General features: G+C 40.7%; 1 protein-coding gene across 1 annotated transcript; it reads left to right on the top strand.

Moving 5' to 3' along the window:
* Positions 1 to 110: 110 nt before the first annotated feature.
* Positions 111 to 17,071, top strand: LOC135898860 (post-GPI attachment to proteins factor 2-like). The gene is made up of 6 exons (XM_065428031.2): positions 111 to 471; positions 3,248 to 3,494; positions 4,878 to 4,984; positions 5,065 to 5,173; positions 8,622 to 8,755; positions 16,811 to 17,071. Exons 1-6 carry the CDS (start codon positions 316 to 318, stop codon positions 16,841 to 16,843), a joined length of 786 nt encoding a protein of 261 aa, XP_065284103.2. The 5' UTR covers positions 111 to 315; the 3' UTR covers positions 16,844 to 17,071.
* The last annotated feature ends 1,802 nt before the right edge of the window (positions 17,072 to 18,873 follow it).

Genomic DNA, 18,873 nt, shown 5'->3' with positions numbered 1-18,873 from the left:
ACTTCATAGAAACATGCTCACATGCTCAGCGATTAATAAAACGCCAACTAGGGTACTAGCTTATAGGGTTTAGCAAAACAAATCGAGAAAACAAAGAAGAAAAAAGTTCGCAATGGTGGCTGTGAATGAGCCTCTTCTCTCTGTCCGCTGGTTCCGCAATGTTGTCTGTGTAGCAGCGCCAAAATTTTAGCCACAGAGGCCAACATCTCCGCAATATGCCCGCTATCAACAGTCCGTTCGTGGCACAGCAACTAAACCCAAGCGCTGGACTCGTCAAGCTAGCTGTTTAGCACGCGTGTGTTACTGGACATTCCGATGACACCGACAATGGCACGGCCGGCGGAACTTCTCCGCATACCGTTTCGGATATTAGCAGTGGTGACCGTGTTGCTTCCCTTCACTTCGTTCGTCTTCTGTGTCCTGTGGTCGCTGCTGTACAACTTTTCTTCAGTCACGTCGACGCACTGTGGGGTACGCGTATACCTCTTGCATAATTCATTGCTCCCTGCTTCTTTGACGTAAACGCGTACGTTTTCCTTTGTTTAAACACTTAATTTAATGCCTCCGGAAGACTGGATACACAAATTCCCCATTCAAAGGTAGAAATAAAAATAATTGTATGTGAGAGGGGCTCAGCTACGGTTACTAGTGCTGCTGCACTCTACACGCTAGCCCCTCTTTATTTTTTAATTTTTTTTGCCGGCGTTCTACGGTTCTGAAAGCAGGGGCGTGATCGGGGATCCCCGATGGCGCACCAGGTGTTTAATGTTGTATCCGCTTCGTTCCCTTTGTTTTCTATCCTTCTTTTATTTTTATTTTCGCAATGGAGGACCCGTACCGCGCAGATGGCACGAAGAAATAGAGTTATTATGTGTTCACGTCACTGATCAACACAGAGTTCAAGAAGCGGTAAATCGTCAACTGGTCGACTTTCCGTTGCATCCTCCGCCTTACGTTCATAGTAATCTGCTACGAACTTGCAGCCTAGATTTCTATTCTTTTTTCCGGGTATAGAAGCGGAGTTAAACTTGATATTTTCGTTCTGCTTTGGAATGTAAACATGTGAAAGAAAGCAAGGTTTAACTTACTTGACAGGCTGTTTTTTCTCAGTAGCAAAGCGAAGGCGTGTATTTATTTATTTATTTATTTATTTATTTATTTATTTATAATACCGTCAAGTTACTACGTATAATGCAATATGTAGTGAAGGGGTAAGAACTGAATACCTGAAATTTGAAATCAAACTTCGATAACGAAAAATTATGGCTAATTCGAAAAAAAAGAAAAATCGGTGTCAGTGCATTTTGGCGCAGCTTAATACAAATAAGTTGGACCAGAATGACAATTATGCCGGACTTAATGCTATATCAGTCATAACAGAAGGTATAAATAATCCTCGTTTGACACTCTTGTGTCTCCTGATGGGTACTACCATGAAGTAACATCACTGACCTGGTTGTCGCAGTAATTATCAGTTCATTCGTATACCTGATTAAATATAATTGTGTGTATATGCAATCTTATGCATTTGAATTAAAGCAAATGTACCATTTCTGTGCAGCTCATGCAAACGCTGTTCTATCACTGAAGCTTCACTGCTTTGGGCTTTTTGCTAGGACATATAATAATTTGGACAAAAAGGTTCATGTGTAAAGCCAAGTGCTTTTTTTTTTGTAATTGGACACGTGCCTAGAAAAATGAAGCCATTTTAGAAACGACCTATGAATGCACAGTAATTTGAATACTGCCAGTCTTGTTTGGGGAAACAAAATGCTGTGAAACTATTGCTGTGCCGCTCATAACCAGCATTGCTTACATGCTGTATTCTGATTGTTGTTTAACCTCCTTGAAAAATATGCCTACTCTATATTTGAGTTTTCATTCATAAACATTGCAGTCGGATCAAAACAGCACAATATGTCAGCCAGATTAAGAAAAAGGTGAAACATATAGGCATTAGCTTTCCTGCATTACTGCACTAGCTGACTTCAGTATGTGCAAAAATAAGTTTCTTTCTTTTTTTTTTTAGAATCACTGTCGTATAGCGAGACAGTAGATAAGGAATCCTGCCAGTCACTTTGCAGTGTTTGGCTGAGTGTCCTATAACAGTTACTGCATTTAAATTAGACATCAGAATAGAATAAAAGATTCTACATTACAGAAATTAACTGTGCTAACTTGTAATGTTCTCCTGTACCAGCTTGTTTAAATGTTTGAGTGTGAAACTTGGTGTGTTGTGGTTGTGCTGTGGAATGATCATTTTCAGGAAGCTAAGTAGAAGTGGATGCGACAAAAGAAATTTGTGGGCAGGCACAGTTACCAGTAGGAGTTCCTTGCTGCAAAAGCTGTTGTAAGCATTTCCATGCAGTGTTTGCACTGGTGGGACGGTGTCCTTCCATCAGCTTCATTCTTCATTGCAAGTATGAGAGAACATCTCTTGTAGCTTTCAGTTCATTGTATTAGCAGAAGTAGGTAGGCGAAATGGCATTTGCCAAAGCAGAAATGTTTTGTCACTACTGTGAATCCTCAGTTTTGCCAAAGAAATATTTTGATGAAAGTTGCAGAGGGCTGTTGAGCAACAATGATAGTTGCACAAGATAGCATGTAGGAAGCTGGTTGCTGCATGGCAACCCCTTGGCTAAGAAATAAATATTGAGCATGTAGACACATCTGCATGGGCACACATTGGCCTGAGAGCTTGTATGCAACACAGAACAGGCTCAGGCCACCTTACTCTCCTTTGTCTCTGGCTTGGGCCTGTGCCAGACCAAAGTACCTTTGTGTCAAACGGGTGAGCTGAATACAAAGCAAGGCTACTTCAGGCAGTGATGAGCAAATTGCTTGTGTGTCGCTGCAAAAGTTTATCACAAGTGATACAGCGTGAAACACTGAGTCCTACTCCATTTAATATTGGTCTACCCATCATGGTTACCCTTTTAAACTTTGGTTGAAACATGAGGAATCTTTGTTTCGCAGTTATTTAGTTGTACATGATGGGCAGGAACAGAATGGAATCACAATAAACATTGCTCACTGCTGTGTGGAGGATCACACATTGAATGTGTAACCTTATGCAAATAGAAACTGCTTGAGGATGGCAGCATCAACTTCATGCACGAAATGAGGAAGTTGACAAGCTGTGTGAGAGTTTGCTGTCAAAAGAGAAGTATTGCTGAACTTTTTCATTCCAGAACATAGCTACAGAAAAATAAATCTTTATAGACACTGCCCTCTTGAATTCCTGCAGGTGGCAAACTATCTTCCATCTGTCAGTGCAGCGATAGGGGGCCACACACCACAGCGCTACATTTGGCGCTTTGGGATCGCCCTACATTCTGCTCCTAGGATTCTCATCAGTGCTATGTACCATCGCTACTACCAGAACATGCTTGACACCCAACATCAGTATGTTGCCCGAATTGCCTTCTGGATAAACGTTGCCGAGATCCTCACGCTGCTGGGCCTCTCCAATGTCACATCTACTGAAAATTATGGCAAGTGCTTTGCTTTATCCAAACACTTGGCTTGTCTCCAAGAGATACTACACTCACAGACACCTTTCTGTGGCAATGAAAGAAAAGTTGCCTGCGCACTGTGTTTCTGCACCAAGTAGACTTGTAGGGTCTGACAGCACCTTTGGCATCATGGCTTTTGGTCTCTTAGAACAGATACTAAATCAACATAGCTTCAACGTGCAACGGTTTCCATTTGCCTTAAGAGGAAGCTTTAAGAGGAATTTTCGCAAAACGAAACTATCAAATTTACAACTCTAACTCGACAACAAGAAATGATAATATAATTCTGTGAATTGCATCTAACAGTACATCTAAAGCGCACAAAATTGGTATGTTACACATGAATATAAAAAAATTTTCTAATATTGAAATACAGCTTTTGCAGAACCCTTGTAACCAACGTAACAAACTCATGTAAGATGTAAAATGACATATTGAATTTGTCTGCTTTGAATGATCTAATGGATGCCGTTTACAGAACCACGATATCTGTTCTTGATGCAGAGCTATGTATTTGTAAACTTCGTGCTTCTATTTTTTTCAAACGGTCAAATATTTAAAAATCTTTTTAACAAAATTCAAGCCCTAAATCAAAATTCCGCTTCTAACAGTCACTAGAATTTAACTTTCTCTCTCAAATGCAACTCATTTCATTAAAATCGGTCCAGGGGTTATCTCAGAAAAACGTTTTTGCATTTTACATGTATTTGAATTGGCCGCGTCGGAGTTTGGCCTGAGCTAAAGCTTCCTCTTAACATGGAATAGAAAGGGATTAAAGTAATTGAAATCTAACACTCAGTTGTGTATTTGTTATATAAATAAGATGTTTGTTTTCTCTTCTACAGTTTAAGCTAGCATGAAATAGAATGCAGGACTTTTTTTCTGGAGCCTTGCTTCACTAGTTTTCCCTTCACTGCCACAGAAAATTGTCCGTGAGTAGAAACATACATTGAACCAGCCTACTTAGTTAAAAATTTTACGACAGTCATTGTTCACGTGTGCATAGACCTTCTTCAGTGGTGCTCACCTTGTACTTATTTGTCAGAAGCTTTGCCAGGGCAGTGTCACTTGTTGTGCCAAGAGAACTTCAATTGCGATTATTTATCCATGGCAGACAAACTCACAGAAAATGTTTTTTTTTTCTTTAATAATTGTTGTTGGAGAAGTGACCAAATTCGCCTTTTATTGTTCCATTTTGCATTAAGCTGCTATTGCTTGTGCTTTGCTGGGCTATCATTAGACACTGTACTTTCCCTTTTCAGCATGTTGCTGCTTCAAGGCATAGGAGAGTGTTATATTAAAAACAAGCGGGCATAATCTTTCACTAAAAACTGCATTCCACTTTTTTTTTTTCTTTTGCAGCTGTCCATGAAAAGATGTTTGTAACATTCATATTGTGCTCCCTTATGTACATGATACTGTGCTGTGTTATACCAAGTCTCGGTCGAAGACGTTCACTCTCAGGACTGGTAAGCGGAGCTACTGAGTGTGTTCCTATCAGTAATAATTGCTTATTGCCTGCTTTTCTTGTCCCTCCTCTCTTTCATAGGAAGCATACTCCTTGAAGGTGAAGAAGCAGCTGACTGCAATGTCTGTCATCCTTTCTCTTCTGTGTACCTTCTTTTTCGTTCGACATACCACACGCTGCGAACCAGGAAGTGAGTAACCTCTGTTGACATTTAAGGGGGTATTACAACAGACAGTGGCACTTAAGAGGCCCAGAAATGGCCTTTTGTTAATGCTGCAGTTTCTTAATTTCTGAGGTTTTCCTGCAAACCTTCTACAGGCTGTAGCATCCCTAAAATGTATCACATAACAATAAAATTTTTAATGTTTATGATGAAATTTATGATGATTTATGAGGTTTATGATATCGATTAGCACTAGAAATTTATCTGACAGACACTTCAGTGGGCGACCTTGTCAGCCTTTGCTGCACTTGAAAGTAGCGACCTTTGCTGCCTTACCACTCCAGAATCGAGTAGACTATGTTGGTTGGCTCAAGTATAGGGGATACATATTAGTGCAACAGGCAACATATTAGCACTCGCCTTGTTCTTTTTTTAGTCCCTCGTACTAAGTTTTAATTTCCATGATGCAATAATATGTACCCCCTGCACAGAATCGCATTGTGCGCAAGCACCTTACATTCTGTAGAATGGACATAATGGGATGACTGTTCAAAGTTGTTTTTTAAGTAGTGTTGTTCCTGAACACCTGTGTGCTATGGTACCTACGGAATATAAACAGTAAAGCTTGCAGGCCCCTTTGCATATGTTGACAATGACAGCAGGTAAAAAACATTATTTTGAGTCATTCTGGCTCAGATAACATTCATTGAAGTGATTGTGAAAGCTACTGAGATATGAGGTGCTCGAATGGCTCAACTATATTGAATTTACTGTGATTGGTTATGTCAGATTAGTATGAAGAAAGCCTGTGGTAGAGCCTAGTTGCTGTTATCAACCAAGGTCCACTGACAGGCCTTGTCTTTGCATTAAATGTTATCGCTGAATAACATTAATTCTCGGGAGTTCTACAATGGTACTTTTTTTTAATTTATTTCAAACTACCTTACAGGCACCAAGGGGAGCATTGAGTTAAAGGGGGCGTCGTTGAACAAATGACAAGAGAAAACCGATATATGAGCGCTAAAAAATTTGAGCTAAAAATGTTTATAATGATCACATGCTTGGCAAAACAGTGTTACAAATAATAACGCTAAATGAACATAGAGAGTTGTCGGGATAGGAATGAAAAGTACAGTTCACGGTAACATAAGATGTGACGTATCACTCGCGCAAAATAATGTACATAGCACAAGCACATAAAACAAACAATATTGAACAAAAAAAGAAGAAAATATGGCACATATGTGACATGTATTATATGACATGACTTATGTACAGATGAATATATTTGTTATGATGAAAACTGTGGGTTCAGTAGTTGTCTAAATTTATCATTGCTCATTTGCACGACAGTGCTGTTAGGAAGCAAATTCCATAACCGAATCGCTCGTGGTAGAGTCGAGAAGTTACATGTGTTAGTGTTGCCATAAATCCAAGTGAGGCTTAAATCATTATAAAGTCCTAATGTGCACGGCACGCATTCCAGTGGCAAGTTATTTGGCTTCATTTCGTGAACATATCTACAGAGCAAGGACAGGAGTGCTATGTCACGTCAGCTACTCGGTGATTGAAGGGAAAGGTCGAGTTTTATTTGAGTAATGCTCAACTGGTAGCTGTAATTTCAGGAAATGAATTGACCAACTCAGTTTTGGATGGCTTCTAACATGCGGTTTAAGTATTCATGGTAAGGAGGCCATATAGGGGATGCGTACCCAAGCTGGGGGCGTACAAATTATAGGAATGCTGGATGGGCAGTTGCGCAAGTTGTGACGAATTTATCCAAGAGATGTGGAAGCGTTTGTGCATATGGTTGTGATGTGAAAGGCCCAGGAAAGGCTCTGTGTAAGATTTATGCCTAGATACTTATGTACTGATGCCCGAGATACTAGATTTATATTTATATAATAGGGAAAGCTATGAATTGATTTTTTCGCATGAATGTCATTAGTTTGCATTTAGATGAGTTAAGTTTCATTTACCAGTCTTCACACCATTTCGTAACAAGATGAAGGTCCTCTTGAAGAATGCGATGATCATCAAGGCTGCGAATTGGTCAATATAATATGCGATCATCTGCAAAAACACGCATGCAGGATGAGATGTTATTGGGCAGATCATTGATGTAAATAAGAAAAAGCAAAGGTCCTAGTACGCTGCCCTGCGATACACCAGGACTGACATATGCAAGGGGTGACGTAAAATTATTGACGACTGTAAATCGCTGACGATTTGTTAGAAAGTTACGAATCCAGGAGAGCATTAAGCAGTCTAACTTGAGAACAGATAACTTGTAAATTAGACGGCAGTGAGCTACAGAGTCGAAGGCTTTGGAGAAGTCGAGAAAAATGCAATCTGTTTGAAGACTATGGTGAAGACTGCAAGTCTGTAGTGATTCCTAGTAACTGTGCCTCACATGACAAGCCTTTCCTAAACCTATGTTGGTTAATAAAGAAAAATATATTTGATTCCAGATGATGTGAGATGCAATGATATGTTCAAGCATTTTGCAGCAAATACTTGTCACTGATATTGGACTATAGTTTTCTGGGGAATTCTTGCTGCGATTTTGGTGTACTGGTATCACTTTTGCAATTTTCCAGTCTAAGGGAAGCTGGCCTGATGATAACGACTGGCGCAGAATAAGACATAAAAATTTGCTAGATAGTGCGTCTGTATTTTAAAAAATTTTTGAGTTAATATTGTCGACACCCAAAGAAGTAGTCAACTTAAGGTTATTTATGAGACCTGTGATACCATCCTCTGTTCATCGATGGATTGCATGTACTGGTAATCTAGATCAGTGACTTGTGGCAGATTTGAATGGTCTTCTAGTGTTAATATGGATGAGAAAAATGCATTATGTCGCTAATGTCTAAAGACTCTGGCTGTAACATGATGACGGGTTCGGCTAGTTTGTCATTGTTGATCATTGAAGGTGTTTAAGAAGAGCATGCACATATTTATTAAACTTATTTATTTTTAAAATTTGTTTATTCGTTTACAATTCAATTCTGAGTGAACCATTGTCCTGTGCTCCTTCTGTAAAGACGTGCCACACTCCTAGGATGGAGTTGTTGTCTAGTGATTATGATTAAAACTGGTTGTCGATTGGTGGGAATTCAATGTTTCACGTAGTGTGCACACACAAGAATTCGAGCAGTACATCTTAAATTGAGAAGTTTTCGCATGCGTTCAGTCTGTGTGCCTGTCATAAAAATACTACAGGTATGAAGAACGAAACAAAAACTATACATCATAGCATTCGAGGGCTCTTTAACTGCTGTCCCTTTCATGACCTCGGCAAGTGTGCTGCCCTTTCGCCAGCCATTTAAGAGAGGTTGCACATTTGCTTCGAATTGTTGTGTTAATGCAGCACATTCACACTGCGCATTAGTTAGACATTGCCCTTTAAGCCATAATGAGATGTGTGAGAGTTTGTGTTTTTCCATGCCCCCTTTCCCTTTTTTCTTTTCAGTGTACACCCTCTTTTCAGCAAGTGAATACATTGTGGTGATATGCAACATGGGATTCCATATGACTTCCTTCTGGGACTTCGCAGACAAGGCGCTTTATGTTTCAAACCTTCAGTGTGAAAGCACAGAGGACAAGGTCAGCTGAGTCACTGCGACATAGTGTGCCGATATCTCTCTGAAAGATGCCCTCGATCCCAATTAAGAGTGAGCTTGGCTCCGCTTGGAGTTCAGCGTGGTGCAAACACGTCATCAACATTTCCGCATTGTGAGCATGTGCATGTTTCTCATGCAAGCAGCTTTACATAATCATCTCATACCATAAAAGCCCATGTGAGTCTGCTCCATCAATCCTGGTACTGCGAGCTGCTGCTAATTGGCTGCAAATACCGAATGATGCTGAATTGACATCACACTTGTTGGGCTTACTCCTGTCATTCTGGGTGGGACCAAATGTTCATCATATAACAGCTAAAAATGGAAGGGCGGGTTGGCATATGTTGTCTTCAATTCAGCTTGTCTAAAAGAGGCAACACTTGACCTCTACTGTTTCGACCTCATCAAGATGTGTATATTTCTTTTGAACAATCTGAGGTCGCAACTAAGGCTGTCTTGAAATGTTTAATCTATCAGGCTATGCCTTTGTTTAGCTGAGGTATGACTTGACTGTTCTCCAAAATAACTCTGTGAAATGGGCGAAAAACTAAACCTGGCTTGTTTACGCATTTGGTGCAGCCAAAGCATGTGTGTGGCAACAGCCATTGTATCTACATTGTTCAAAATAACTGGAATTTGGCATTGAAAGATAGGCTTTTCCTGCTTAATTGCCCATTGGGGACTATAAAACAGAATTGAATTAAGCAATAAGATGTGTAAATGTCAGCTTAGTGAAATTTGATAAATGTGTATGCCCTCTGCTGTCATAGCTTGGCAAACCTACAACACAATCTCCGTTTTGATCTTGATATAGGAGGCATGAATCTGCATGACAGTTTTACTTTGTAAAAGGCACAACTAGTGCTATAGTGATTTCTCTTTGCTTGTAAAATATTGGAGGAGGTAGCTGTTCTGGGTGGAAAAGTCTTCATCAGTGTTGTTTAACAGAAGAAAAATGTCCTTGTATTTGATGCAGCCTTTTCATGTAATATTGTGTTTTTTAATGGTTATATGCTTTGTACATTATTAGCATTCTTGCATGGGGGACAATGTATTTTGATATATATAACTACAATTTCTTTTAAATTGTCTACTGCTTTTAGAGAGTCTCTCTGGAATCTAAAGTGTGATCTTATTTTACTGGTGTAGGGATCTCATTTGTGTTGTAGCTTCTGTAGAATCACAGGGTTTGCTATTGTACTTTCATTTCTGAAGTTCAAGTTATCATTGCACTTTCATTAGTGTTAGAGTGAATAATGCTAAGCTTGCTAGAAAGCCAACTATTTGCCGAAGAAGGCTACAGAAATGTTGGCGGGCATTTTCACCTAGCCAAATGTTATGAAGCTTTGCCATCTGTCTACTTGATGAATAAAAAGCAATGCTTGCCTTAAATTTATCCATTATTATTTATGTATATTTTGCATGCCAAGTTTACAAACCAGGCTTTTTATGCAACTTAGTGCCCTCACATACAGAGCACTGTTTACCACTCACATTGTGTATTCCTCATAAATATCACATTTATCCTCATACTGATGTTATGCCGCATGGCAAACTAAGTGGGAAAAAAGATATCACTTGCGCTACCAGTGTAGGCTAGCATCAGATTCAAGTCTGATGTTTTCTTTTCATGCTAGACTTCTCAGTTCAGAAGTCTGGAAGGCTGGGCACTTATTTTACTTGGTGCTGCAGCATTTTCGCTTGCTCTGCCTCTTCAAGCATGTTGTACGTGATAGTCTCGGCACTTTATTACTTTTGTTTTGTTTTAGTTGCGTGGTGGTTGGACTTGGCAATTTTCTATGCAAGCTCTACATTATTCTGAATAATTATTGTTTTTCCAGTGGTGTTTATTGCTTGGCATAAGCTTTCTTTAGAAGTTGCATCTCTTGCACATTGTGTTGGAAGCCTTGTTTGCCATGTTCCCAGATGCTTATTTGTTGGTATCCTAACACTGGGCTTGGAGCTGTGACACAAGGTGATACAGTGTGCGTCTGTGACATACACTCTTGGTCAAAAGCGTGCAGGTGACGTGACATGTTGTTGGAGCTAGGTGGTGTTGCTGCCCCACATGCTACTGCAAACCTCTAAAGAGGCATGTGTAGCGAAAGAGCTTCCCAAAGTTTTTCACTCATGCTAGTTGCAGATATTTCACATTTCAGACATGCCGATTCACAGTGAAAATTGGTGCGCTTTGGCTGATTGCTACACCACCTGTGGGAAAGAAAGCTATCTACAAAGTGCTGTGCCCACGAATCACACTACTCTGTCAATAACCGAAAAAAAAGTGGGTGTGCTTCAAATACATGGCTATGAAAACAATAAATATCTCCAATTTGCATGTCCAGCGTTTCCCTGCCACCACCCAGTCCCCCTCCTTTTATTTCCAGTACTTTCTGTTTAGCAGGCAGTGGACAGCAACAGCACATCAACTATGTTTAATTTTGTCACTGAATTATGGTGCATTGCTAGCCTGCACAGGTTGGTCTTGAGCTCAAGGCAGAGGTTTTCTAACTGTTATGTTTGAAGAACCCTGGTTCCCCAGCTCTTTACACTGTTGGGGCGTAGTTGATATGGCAGGAGTACATAGGACCACGAGTTCGAATTCCAGCCACATGTATGACAACCCTCGGTGCTAAAAATGGGACACAGAGTATGAACAACACATAATGAATGCTAATACATCAAATGATTTGCTATGGAAAAAAGCACCATGCAACGTGAAGTGGTTCTGTGGCAGCTGACTGAGTGCCACTCGTCATGTGTGCATGTATGCCCTTTGAGCAATCAAATTCTTTAAGGTTGATGTGAAATGAATGCCTGCGTACTTTTCTCCTTCTGGTTAGGTGCAGTGCACTTGCTTGTGTTACCTTGGCACACATGTGCTGTATAACTGATACATACTGACCCTCGTTGTGAACGAATCTTCCATAGCTGCAAACGTCAGCACCTTGCCCCTTATTGGCTTTGAGCTAAGTCTAGCCAGCACGAGGCCATCCCTCTTCTGTACACAAGGAAGCATGTGGTAGTGTTTATTTTTCATGCTCTTTGTCCCATCTTCAGTACTTGTCAAAACTGGCTACAAAGTTGCTGCGCAGGCTTATGGAAAACTGCCTTGCATACTTTTGACAGCACATTTGGCATTTATATCTAAATGCGAATGCATTTTACAGCTTGTGAGCATCAGCTACTCTAGTCAAAATGGCAGTGGCCTCTTGTGTAACATTTTGGACTTTGAACCTCCATCTATATTTTTTTATCACAAACTGCTGCTCATAGATGTTATTCGAATATATACAATACTTATTTCTTTCATAGCCCAAATATGGTGTCTGTACTTCCTGAAATGTAACTATATAACCAGGCAAAGTGTGAGGAAATTCCACCTTTTTATGGCTTCCCCATTCCAAAAGCTTGCATGGGGGGCTCTCATTTCACTTTGATTAATTGTTCATTTACGGGGCGCTAAACTCTTGGGCTCAAAGCTGATGAATGTTCATTGGCAAGTTGCAAGTGTTCCAAGCCTTCCGAGGCCAGAATCTTTTGTTCATTTGTGAGCAGGTTGTACTGTTGATTTCCGCAAGTTCATTCTTGTTTGCCTTCACTGTTAACCTTTGTAACAAAATTGTGCCTTGTTAATAATAATCTTTATTGTACTTTTGTTTCCTTGCCTATTCATTTCTTTTTCCAGTATTCAGGCTTCCTTTCTGGAAATTGTGTATGTGAAGCTTGTTAGCGACGAGCTCGTATAGTCCAAATAATCACGAGCAGATAGTGCACTCCTGTCAATCTTTTATCACCTTATGATTATTTAAGTTGCACTGTAGTGTTGCTTTTCAGGGCCATGGCATTATTTTCCCTCTCTAGAGAATGTTAATGCAACATGATCATGATCTTGCACTTTGGATGTAATACCATTGTCTGGTTACTAAGTCCACACGTTACATGTTCATTTGAAGGTTATGCAAGTTCATATTTCAAATGCTCTTTTCTTTTGTAAATAACATTGTTCAATGAAATCCAAGTTATCAATTACATTGTCTGTTACAACAAAGCTTTCTAAAAAAGTTTCTCAGTTTGGGAGGAATCGTTGAATATCAATGCACAAGTGACAATGCCTAGCATAGGGTATTGCAGTCTGATGATATTTAAGGTGCTACCGTTTTGGTAGCTTTGAAAGCCAGATCAGTTTGTTCAGAAAGCCATTTTGTTTTCTAAAACCATTATGCCACCACCTCCTTTTCTTGCTGATAAAATGAGGGTGTTGATCTCCTCTGTTCCATTACTGAATTGTCATAGTTCTAATTGTACATATATCTATGCAAATTAAATGGGCATACCTCGAAAGCGTATCTCGCTCTGAAATGTTCATTTTCCTGTCTGGAACGCAGGCTGGTTATGTTGGTTCCTTTTTGACAAGCAATTCCAACTAATTCATAATCGTCATAATCGTGCCGTGCGACTGACTTGCTTTCTTTACAAGACTTGTATTGGGAGCGTCCTTGTTATACAGTTCAGTAGGTGGTGTGCCTAGGACAGCCTTTAAAAAGTTCAGAGCATTTAACACAGTGTTGAACACTTTTGCATGGTGTACGATGAATTCAGTCCAACATAAATGATTGCTGCAATTACAGGATCGCATAGTCAGGGATGTATAGTTACATACTGTGGATGGCTCTAGGAGAAATGGCAGCCATCATTAGGCAAGCAGATGCAGCCTTTCCCAGTGATCATTACCAATTGGAAACCCAATGATGGCAAAGGTGCCAATTGTGTTTGCTCTTTTCTCCATATCCCACCCGTGTGCAACACCTCGCCCAATGTTTGCGACTTAAGAACAAGCTCAGACACAGGTCAAATGCAAGCACGCTGTCTTGGACAACTACTGAACTGATTCTTATGGAATATGGTGCAGTTGAGAGAGAAACTTAAGTTTTATTGACTGTTACAGTTGAACTTTAGTTTGGGGTCACGGTAAAAGAAATAGCCAGAAAGATAAAAATGTTAAGTGTTCAGTTCTCAACTCGGACTCTACATGAAAAACAAATATCATAATTCTATGAACTGTATCTCTTGGGGTCCAAAAGCAGACAAATGTGATCTATTCGCTTACAACTCGCACAAAATCGTAACATTAACTCAAACTTCTACCCAGACAAGCGGTATATGTTGGAGTGGTGTTCACAGTATCACGACAGTTGTATGTATTGCTTAAGGTTGTAAACTTCAAGACTTTCGTTTCTTTTTCTTTTGGGAATTCCTGTAAAAGACTCTAGGTGTAAATAAAAAATAACCTGCTCTCCTCAGCTAGTAGATGTTATTTAAATGCAACAAACCTTACGAAAATCAGTTCAATGGGTGCTGACCAAAACCATTTCTATATATTTAACTCCACGGTAATGCTTCCTCTTAAAGGGACACTAACATTAAATCCATTTTAAAATCTTATGTTCATACATTTGCTGGAAAAAGTTTGATCCTTACTAAATACCAAACTTCCATTATTTAAATTCTGTGCTGAAACAGTAGTGACGGTCTGTGCGGCGTCGTGGATTTCAATTTTTTTTACATTTCATCCATTTTAGGGAATGATGTTCTTGACACTTGTTAGTTATAGTCTTTTCTTCCTTTAGAGTGCAATGTAGTCCTTTACTAGTATCAACCAGATACGAGCAGATGTTATCAAAATTCATGATGTTGCAGCTAGCTGGTGTGAGAATTTTAGGGGTGACATTGCTGCTAATCTTTTACTTGCTAAAATCTTTTCTCGCTTGCCAAGATAAGGCAGGGTAAGAGCTGCCACTTAGCTATTGCAAAATACATATTAATATTGTTCTTTATTGTCCCTTTAAGTAGCCAACACTGTCACACCATCAAGCAGCCAATGACTTCAACTTCTGCACTGCATATAGCCGTGAGAAGAAAACATTCATTGCTTTGCAGGGAGGCATAGTGTTTCTAGGTGGTCTTCTTTGCCATTTGGGAAACTGAAGTTAATTGTGACCACTAAGACCACATGCCCCATCAGTCTGCATTGAGCAGTAGGACATCATACTTTAATTGCTTAAATTAAGCATAGTTGAGCCATACAACCTTGAGGGAGAAAGATGTCCGCCATTGAAGTTCAGCGTCAATTAGTTAAACCTGGTAATGTCAAAATGACTGACATGTAGATGAGTGCTACAAGTACTGTATATACTCGTGTAAGGGCCGCACTTTTTTTTCCCCGGAATCTTGGCTGGGTGCGGTTCTTACACGAATCAGGCCGCCTGCTAAATGTTCGTACTGTTTCTGCAACTGTAGCAGAGGGTAAGGGAGGCGCAAATGACATAATGCTGCAGTAAACGACCTCGGATGCTGGCCTATGATCCCTGACCAGCGCCGAGCCATACAAGGCTCTTTTCTCTAGAGGCAAAATGCCATCGATCTGACTGGAAACACTGCCAACACAGAAATTATGGCACGGCAGCGCCAGTCTAAGCGGAGTCCATGGAAAAGCTGCTAGCGTCATCCAGTAGCAACGAAACCAACTTTGCTTTCCGGCGGGACGTTTAGAATTTTTTCCCAAAATGTTGCCCTCCGAAGTGGGGTTGTGACCCTTGCACAAGTATATATGGTATGTGCCGAATTATGGGAAAGCTTGCTTATGCTTTCACAAATTGCAAGCTCTATGTGATTTATATACAAGTGCCACCACTACACCTTGCCAATTTATGCCATATAACTATGCAGCAACACTGCACTCGGCCAACATTCAGCCTACATTTAATAACATTCACATAGCCATATCCAGTTTCAAAAACTGCCAGTCTTTCCACACAGTAGTGAACTTGAAATGCAGTTTTTTTTTTTTTCTGTGGTTATGAGAAAGTGGCACGTCTAGCCAAGTAGATGTATGATACAAATGTTACGAACACTCTGAAAGTGTTCCTTTCACATTTGTATGCTAAAAAGCATACAAATGTGAGGCATATGAGGATTGCAAATCCTCACATGCCTAAATGTGTTACTATAAGAAGTGCAAGTACTGAGTTTGCTTTCTTTAGGTACTGTGACTGGTGCGTAATAAAAGTGCTTACTTCTGTTTGGCGTATCAGGCTGTTATTTTTCATCGAAATGTCCTTCAGAAAACTTGGCCACATTATAATGGGCTCCGTCATCAAGCAGGTGACACTCAAAACTAATGGACAGGCTTGTTGGAGAGAGATACACCATGCAAGTACTTGCACTCTTGTAAAAGAAACAGAGCAAGAATCCCTGCAAAATATAGGCTTGGGAGAGCATTTTTATGTGCTGCAAGCCAGAATTCTATCATTAGTGCCTTTTTAATGAAACAGACGTTAAAAGCTCCAAACCGAGTTTGCTGCGTTTGTCCTTTTTCCTATGCCGTCATCGACAGCCGTCGTTATTGTCATCTTCATTATCGTGTTACCACCAGGCGATCATCTCAGCCTCACCTTGGGTTGAAAAGAAAGAACTTTACTCTCTACCAACACTGCAGATAGGAGCTCTTTCCTCTGTGGCATTGTGCAACTAGTTGGGAGCCGAGCATACTAACCATTGCACTTTCATGTGGCTTTGGGGTTAGGTAATAGCGCAGGGTTTTGCCTGTTGCACAGAATGAAAGTGGTGCCATCCAGTGCATGCATTTTGGAGGCCACAACAGGCAACGCTGTAGCATACGATGTGTGCATTCGAAAGTAGCCATTTTGAAGAAAATGTTTTCTGCGAGAGCCTGCTGCTGTCACAATGTGCAAGTTCATAGCCAGAGGAATAGCTGAAGTGCGACAATCATTTTTCTTTTGCATAACAGGCAAATACTTTTGTTACCCATGATTAACTCTGGTAATTAATGGTACTGGCAACAGCACTGTATTCTAACCATGACTGCATGCAATAAGAATCAGATTAAGAGTTGCACAGGTGTCCTCAACACATTGCTGTTTTTCCACATAGTTGCTCTTGGTGACAAGTACTGCACTCAGACCTCTGGAGTCCCAGATAAAGCAAGACCTATAAACTGTACACTGTCTCCTTGCAGGAACGACTGCTGCCGTTGAATCAAGATGTTTGATTGGTTGTGCCACAGAGAAAAAGATCCTTGAACAGGAACATCAGCATTCCCCTAGCCTCAATGTGCTGCGTGTCACTGGACATCTGTTCATTACGAGGAAACCAAAAAATTGCCACTGAAACATCCAGCACTTTCTTTTCAGATCTAATTACGTACTTGAAGACTCTACGACCAGAGGCTTCGACTTTGCACACGTAAATAAAACCCTCTAGGATTGTCCTTTCCACTGCGCCGAAGGGAAACCAGTTTTAAGCTAGGACTTCGTATTTTACGAAATTGAGTAAATATACTGTGATATTTGTTAGTGCAGGAGCTGGGTTCCTGTACCCGTTTGTAATTTCTGCTTTTGTAAATGACCAATCTGTTATGGAATCTTGCGCAATAAAGCTAATTTGTTTGCAAGTGGTTTATTTCATTTTGATGCGAAAGCGTCAAATAGCCCATTGAGAGGAAAAATCAGCCTCTGTAGTCTGTAGCAGTGAAACAGCATCTCAATTCCCATTGGCTGCACACCATATCACAAGCATGCCTCGACAGAGTTTCCATCGGCTGTGACGCCATGTCACGAGCCCACCTCAACGGAGCAGAGCGGGTGAAAGAACGCCTGCTGCTATAGCACGGCAGGTGTTGTGCGACGGGAGAGCACATCACCAAGATGCCACATCACCCTCATTCTCAAAAACCGTAGCATGGTCTATATCTATCTCTCAACCCCACTGGGCTTAGCTGCTGCACGTGCGTGCAGGCCTTGGTGGCCGTTGCTGCTTCCTCGGTTTTGTCGCACAGGACATCAGCGGCATGCAGCGTTCAGTTGGACATTAATGCTTTCACATTCACAACTCGTAAGTGCTTAGGTGTCCTCGGAATATTTTATTTATTTTTTTACATTATGCAAGTAATGTAATCTTCAAAAAGTTCAAAGTGTCCAATGACATATTTGGTAGCAGTGCACACTACCAAATGTTGCATGAATAGGTGTGCGGTGTGCACATGTACATAGTCTTTTTAGTAAACCACTGGCTCGTTCACGTTCAAACTTTGTGTAGAGGTGGCACATAGCGGCGCATGCTGTTTAACAACACATTTAAGTGCATCGCCTGCTTTTTTCATACACGATCAACCAGAAGCCCATATCTCCTGCTGCAATGCCAAACAAATAACAAGGAAAGAACAATGAAGCTATCTCTTGCTCGAACCATGAAACATCCCTTGTGGCAAGTTTAGTCCCAACTGACATGTGATGCCACTATCTTGTGCCAACCAGAGGCCTAGATAGATAGATTCTGCCTTTGTTTCAGCAGAATCGACATTATAATGTAATAAGCATTCTTGGGATACTTCACACATCTTCTGGTATTTATGTCTGTGCGCACTTCTCTTCACCAATTTAGGTCACTGGGTAGTCCAGGGTTTAATGGGCAAGAGCATCGAGCTACTGTGGCAAGGGAACTAAGTATGAAACCAGCTATCGAACCAACTTGGGTCACTGGGTATGTGACATTAAGTATGCGTCGCTTCAACGAACCTCTCACACCAACTTGGGTTACTAGGCATGTGCCACTAATCAATGAACCTCTGACCTCAATGGGTACGTGCAGCTTTTCAATGACACACACACACAAAAAAAAACAACTGCTGGGCAGAAACGAACCCATGTCGCCTATGTTCAGAAAGCTTGTCTAAATATAGATAATTCAGACACGCTATGTGCGGACTTCTCGGCACCGTCACTAAATGGTGCAGCGTGTACGGAGGGAAGTGAGAGAAGGAGCCTGGCTGCAGTATATGCCCTGCACATTACACGTTTAGGCAGTCGCAATATGGTGTGTTGCTACATTGCTTTAATGCTAATCGCAGTAACGTCATCTATCATCCTGAGATAGCTTTTGCCACAATTTTTTTGTTGGACTTTGCGGCAGACACTTACTTGTGATTTACTCAGTAAAACCGGCAAGTAATGCACCCAAATGTGGCATGCACTGCAATATGCCACCTCTACGTGAAGTTAGAGCTCAATCATCATAGATGAT

This window comes from Dermacentor albipictus, chromosome 3 (genome assembly GCF_038994185.2).
Source record: "Dermacentor albipictus isolate Rhodes 1998 colony chromosome 3, USDA_Dalb.pri_finalv2, whole genome shotgun sequence".
NCBI lineage: Eukaryota > Metazoa > Arthropoda > Arachnida > Ixodida > Ixodidae > Dermacentor > Dermacentor albipictus.
This window is presented reverse-complemented; position numbering and strand designations above follow the sequence as displayed.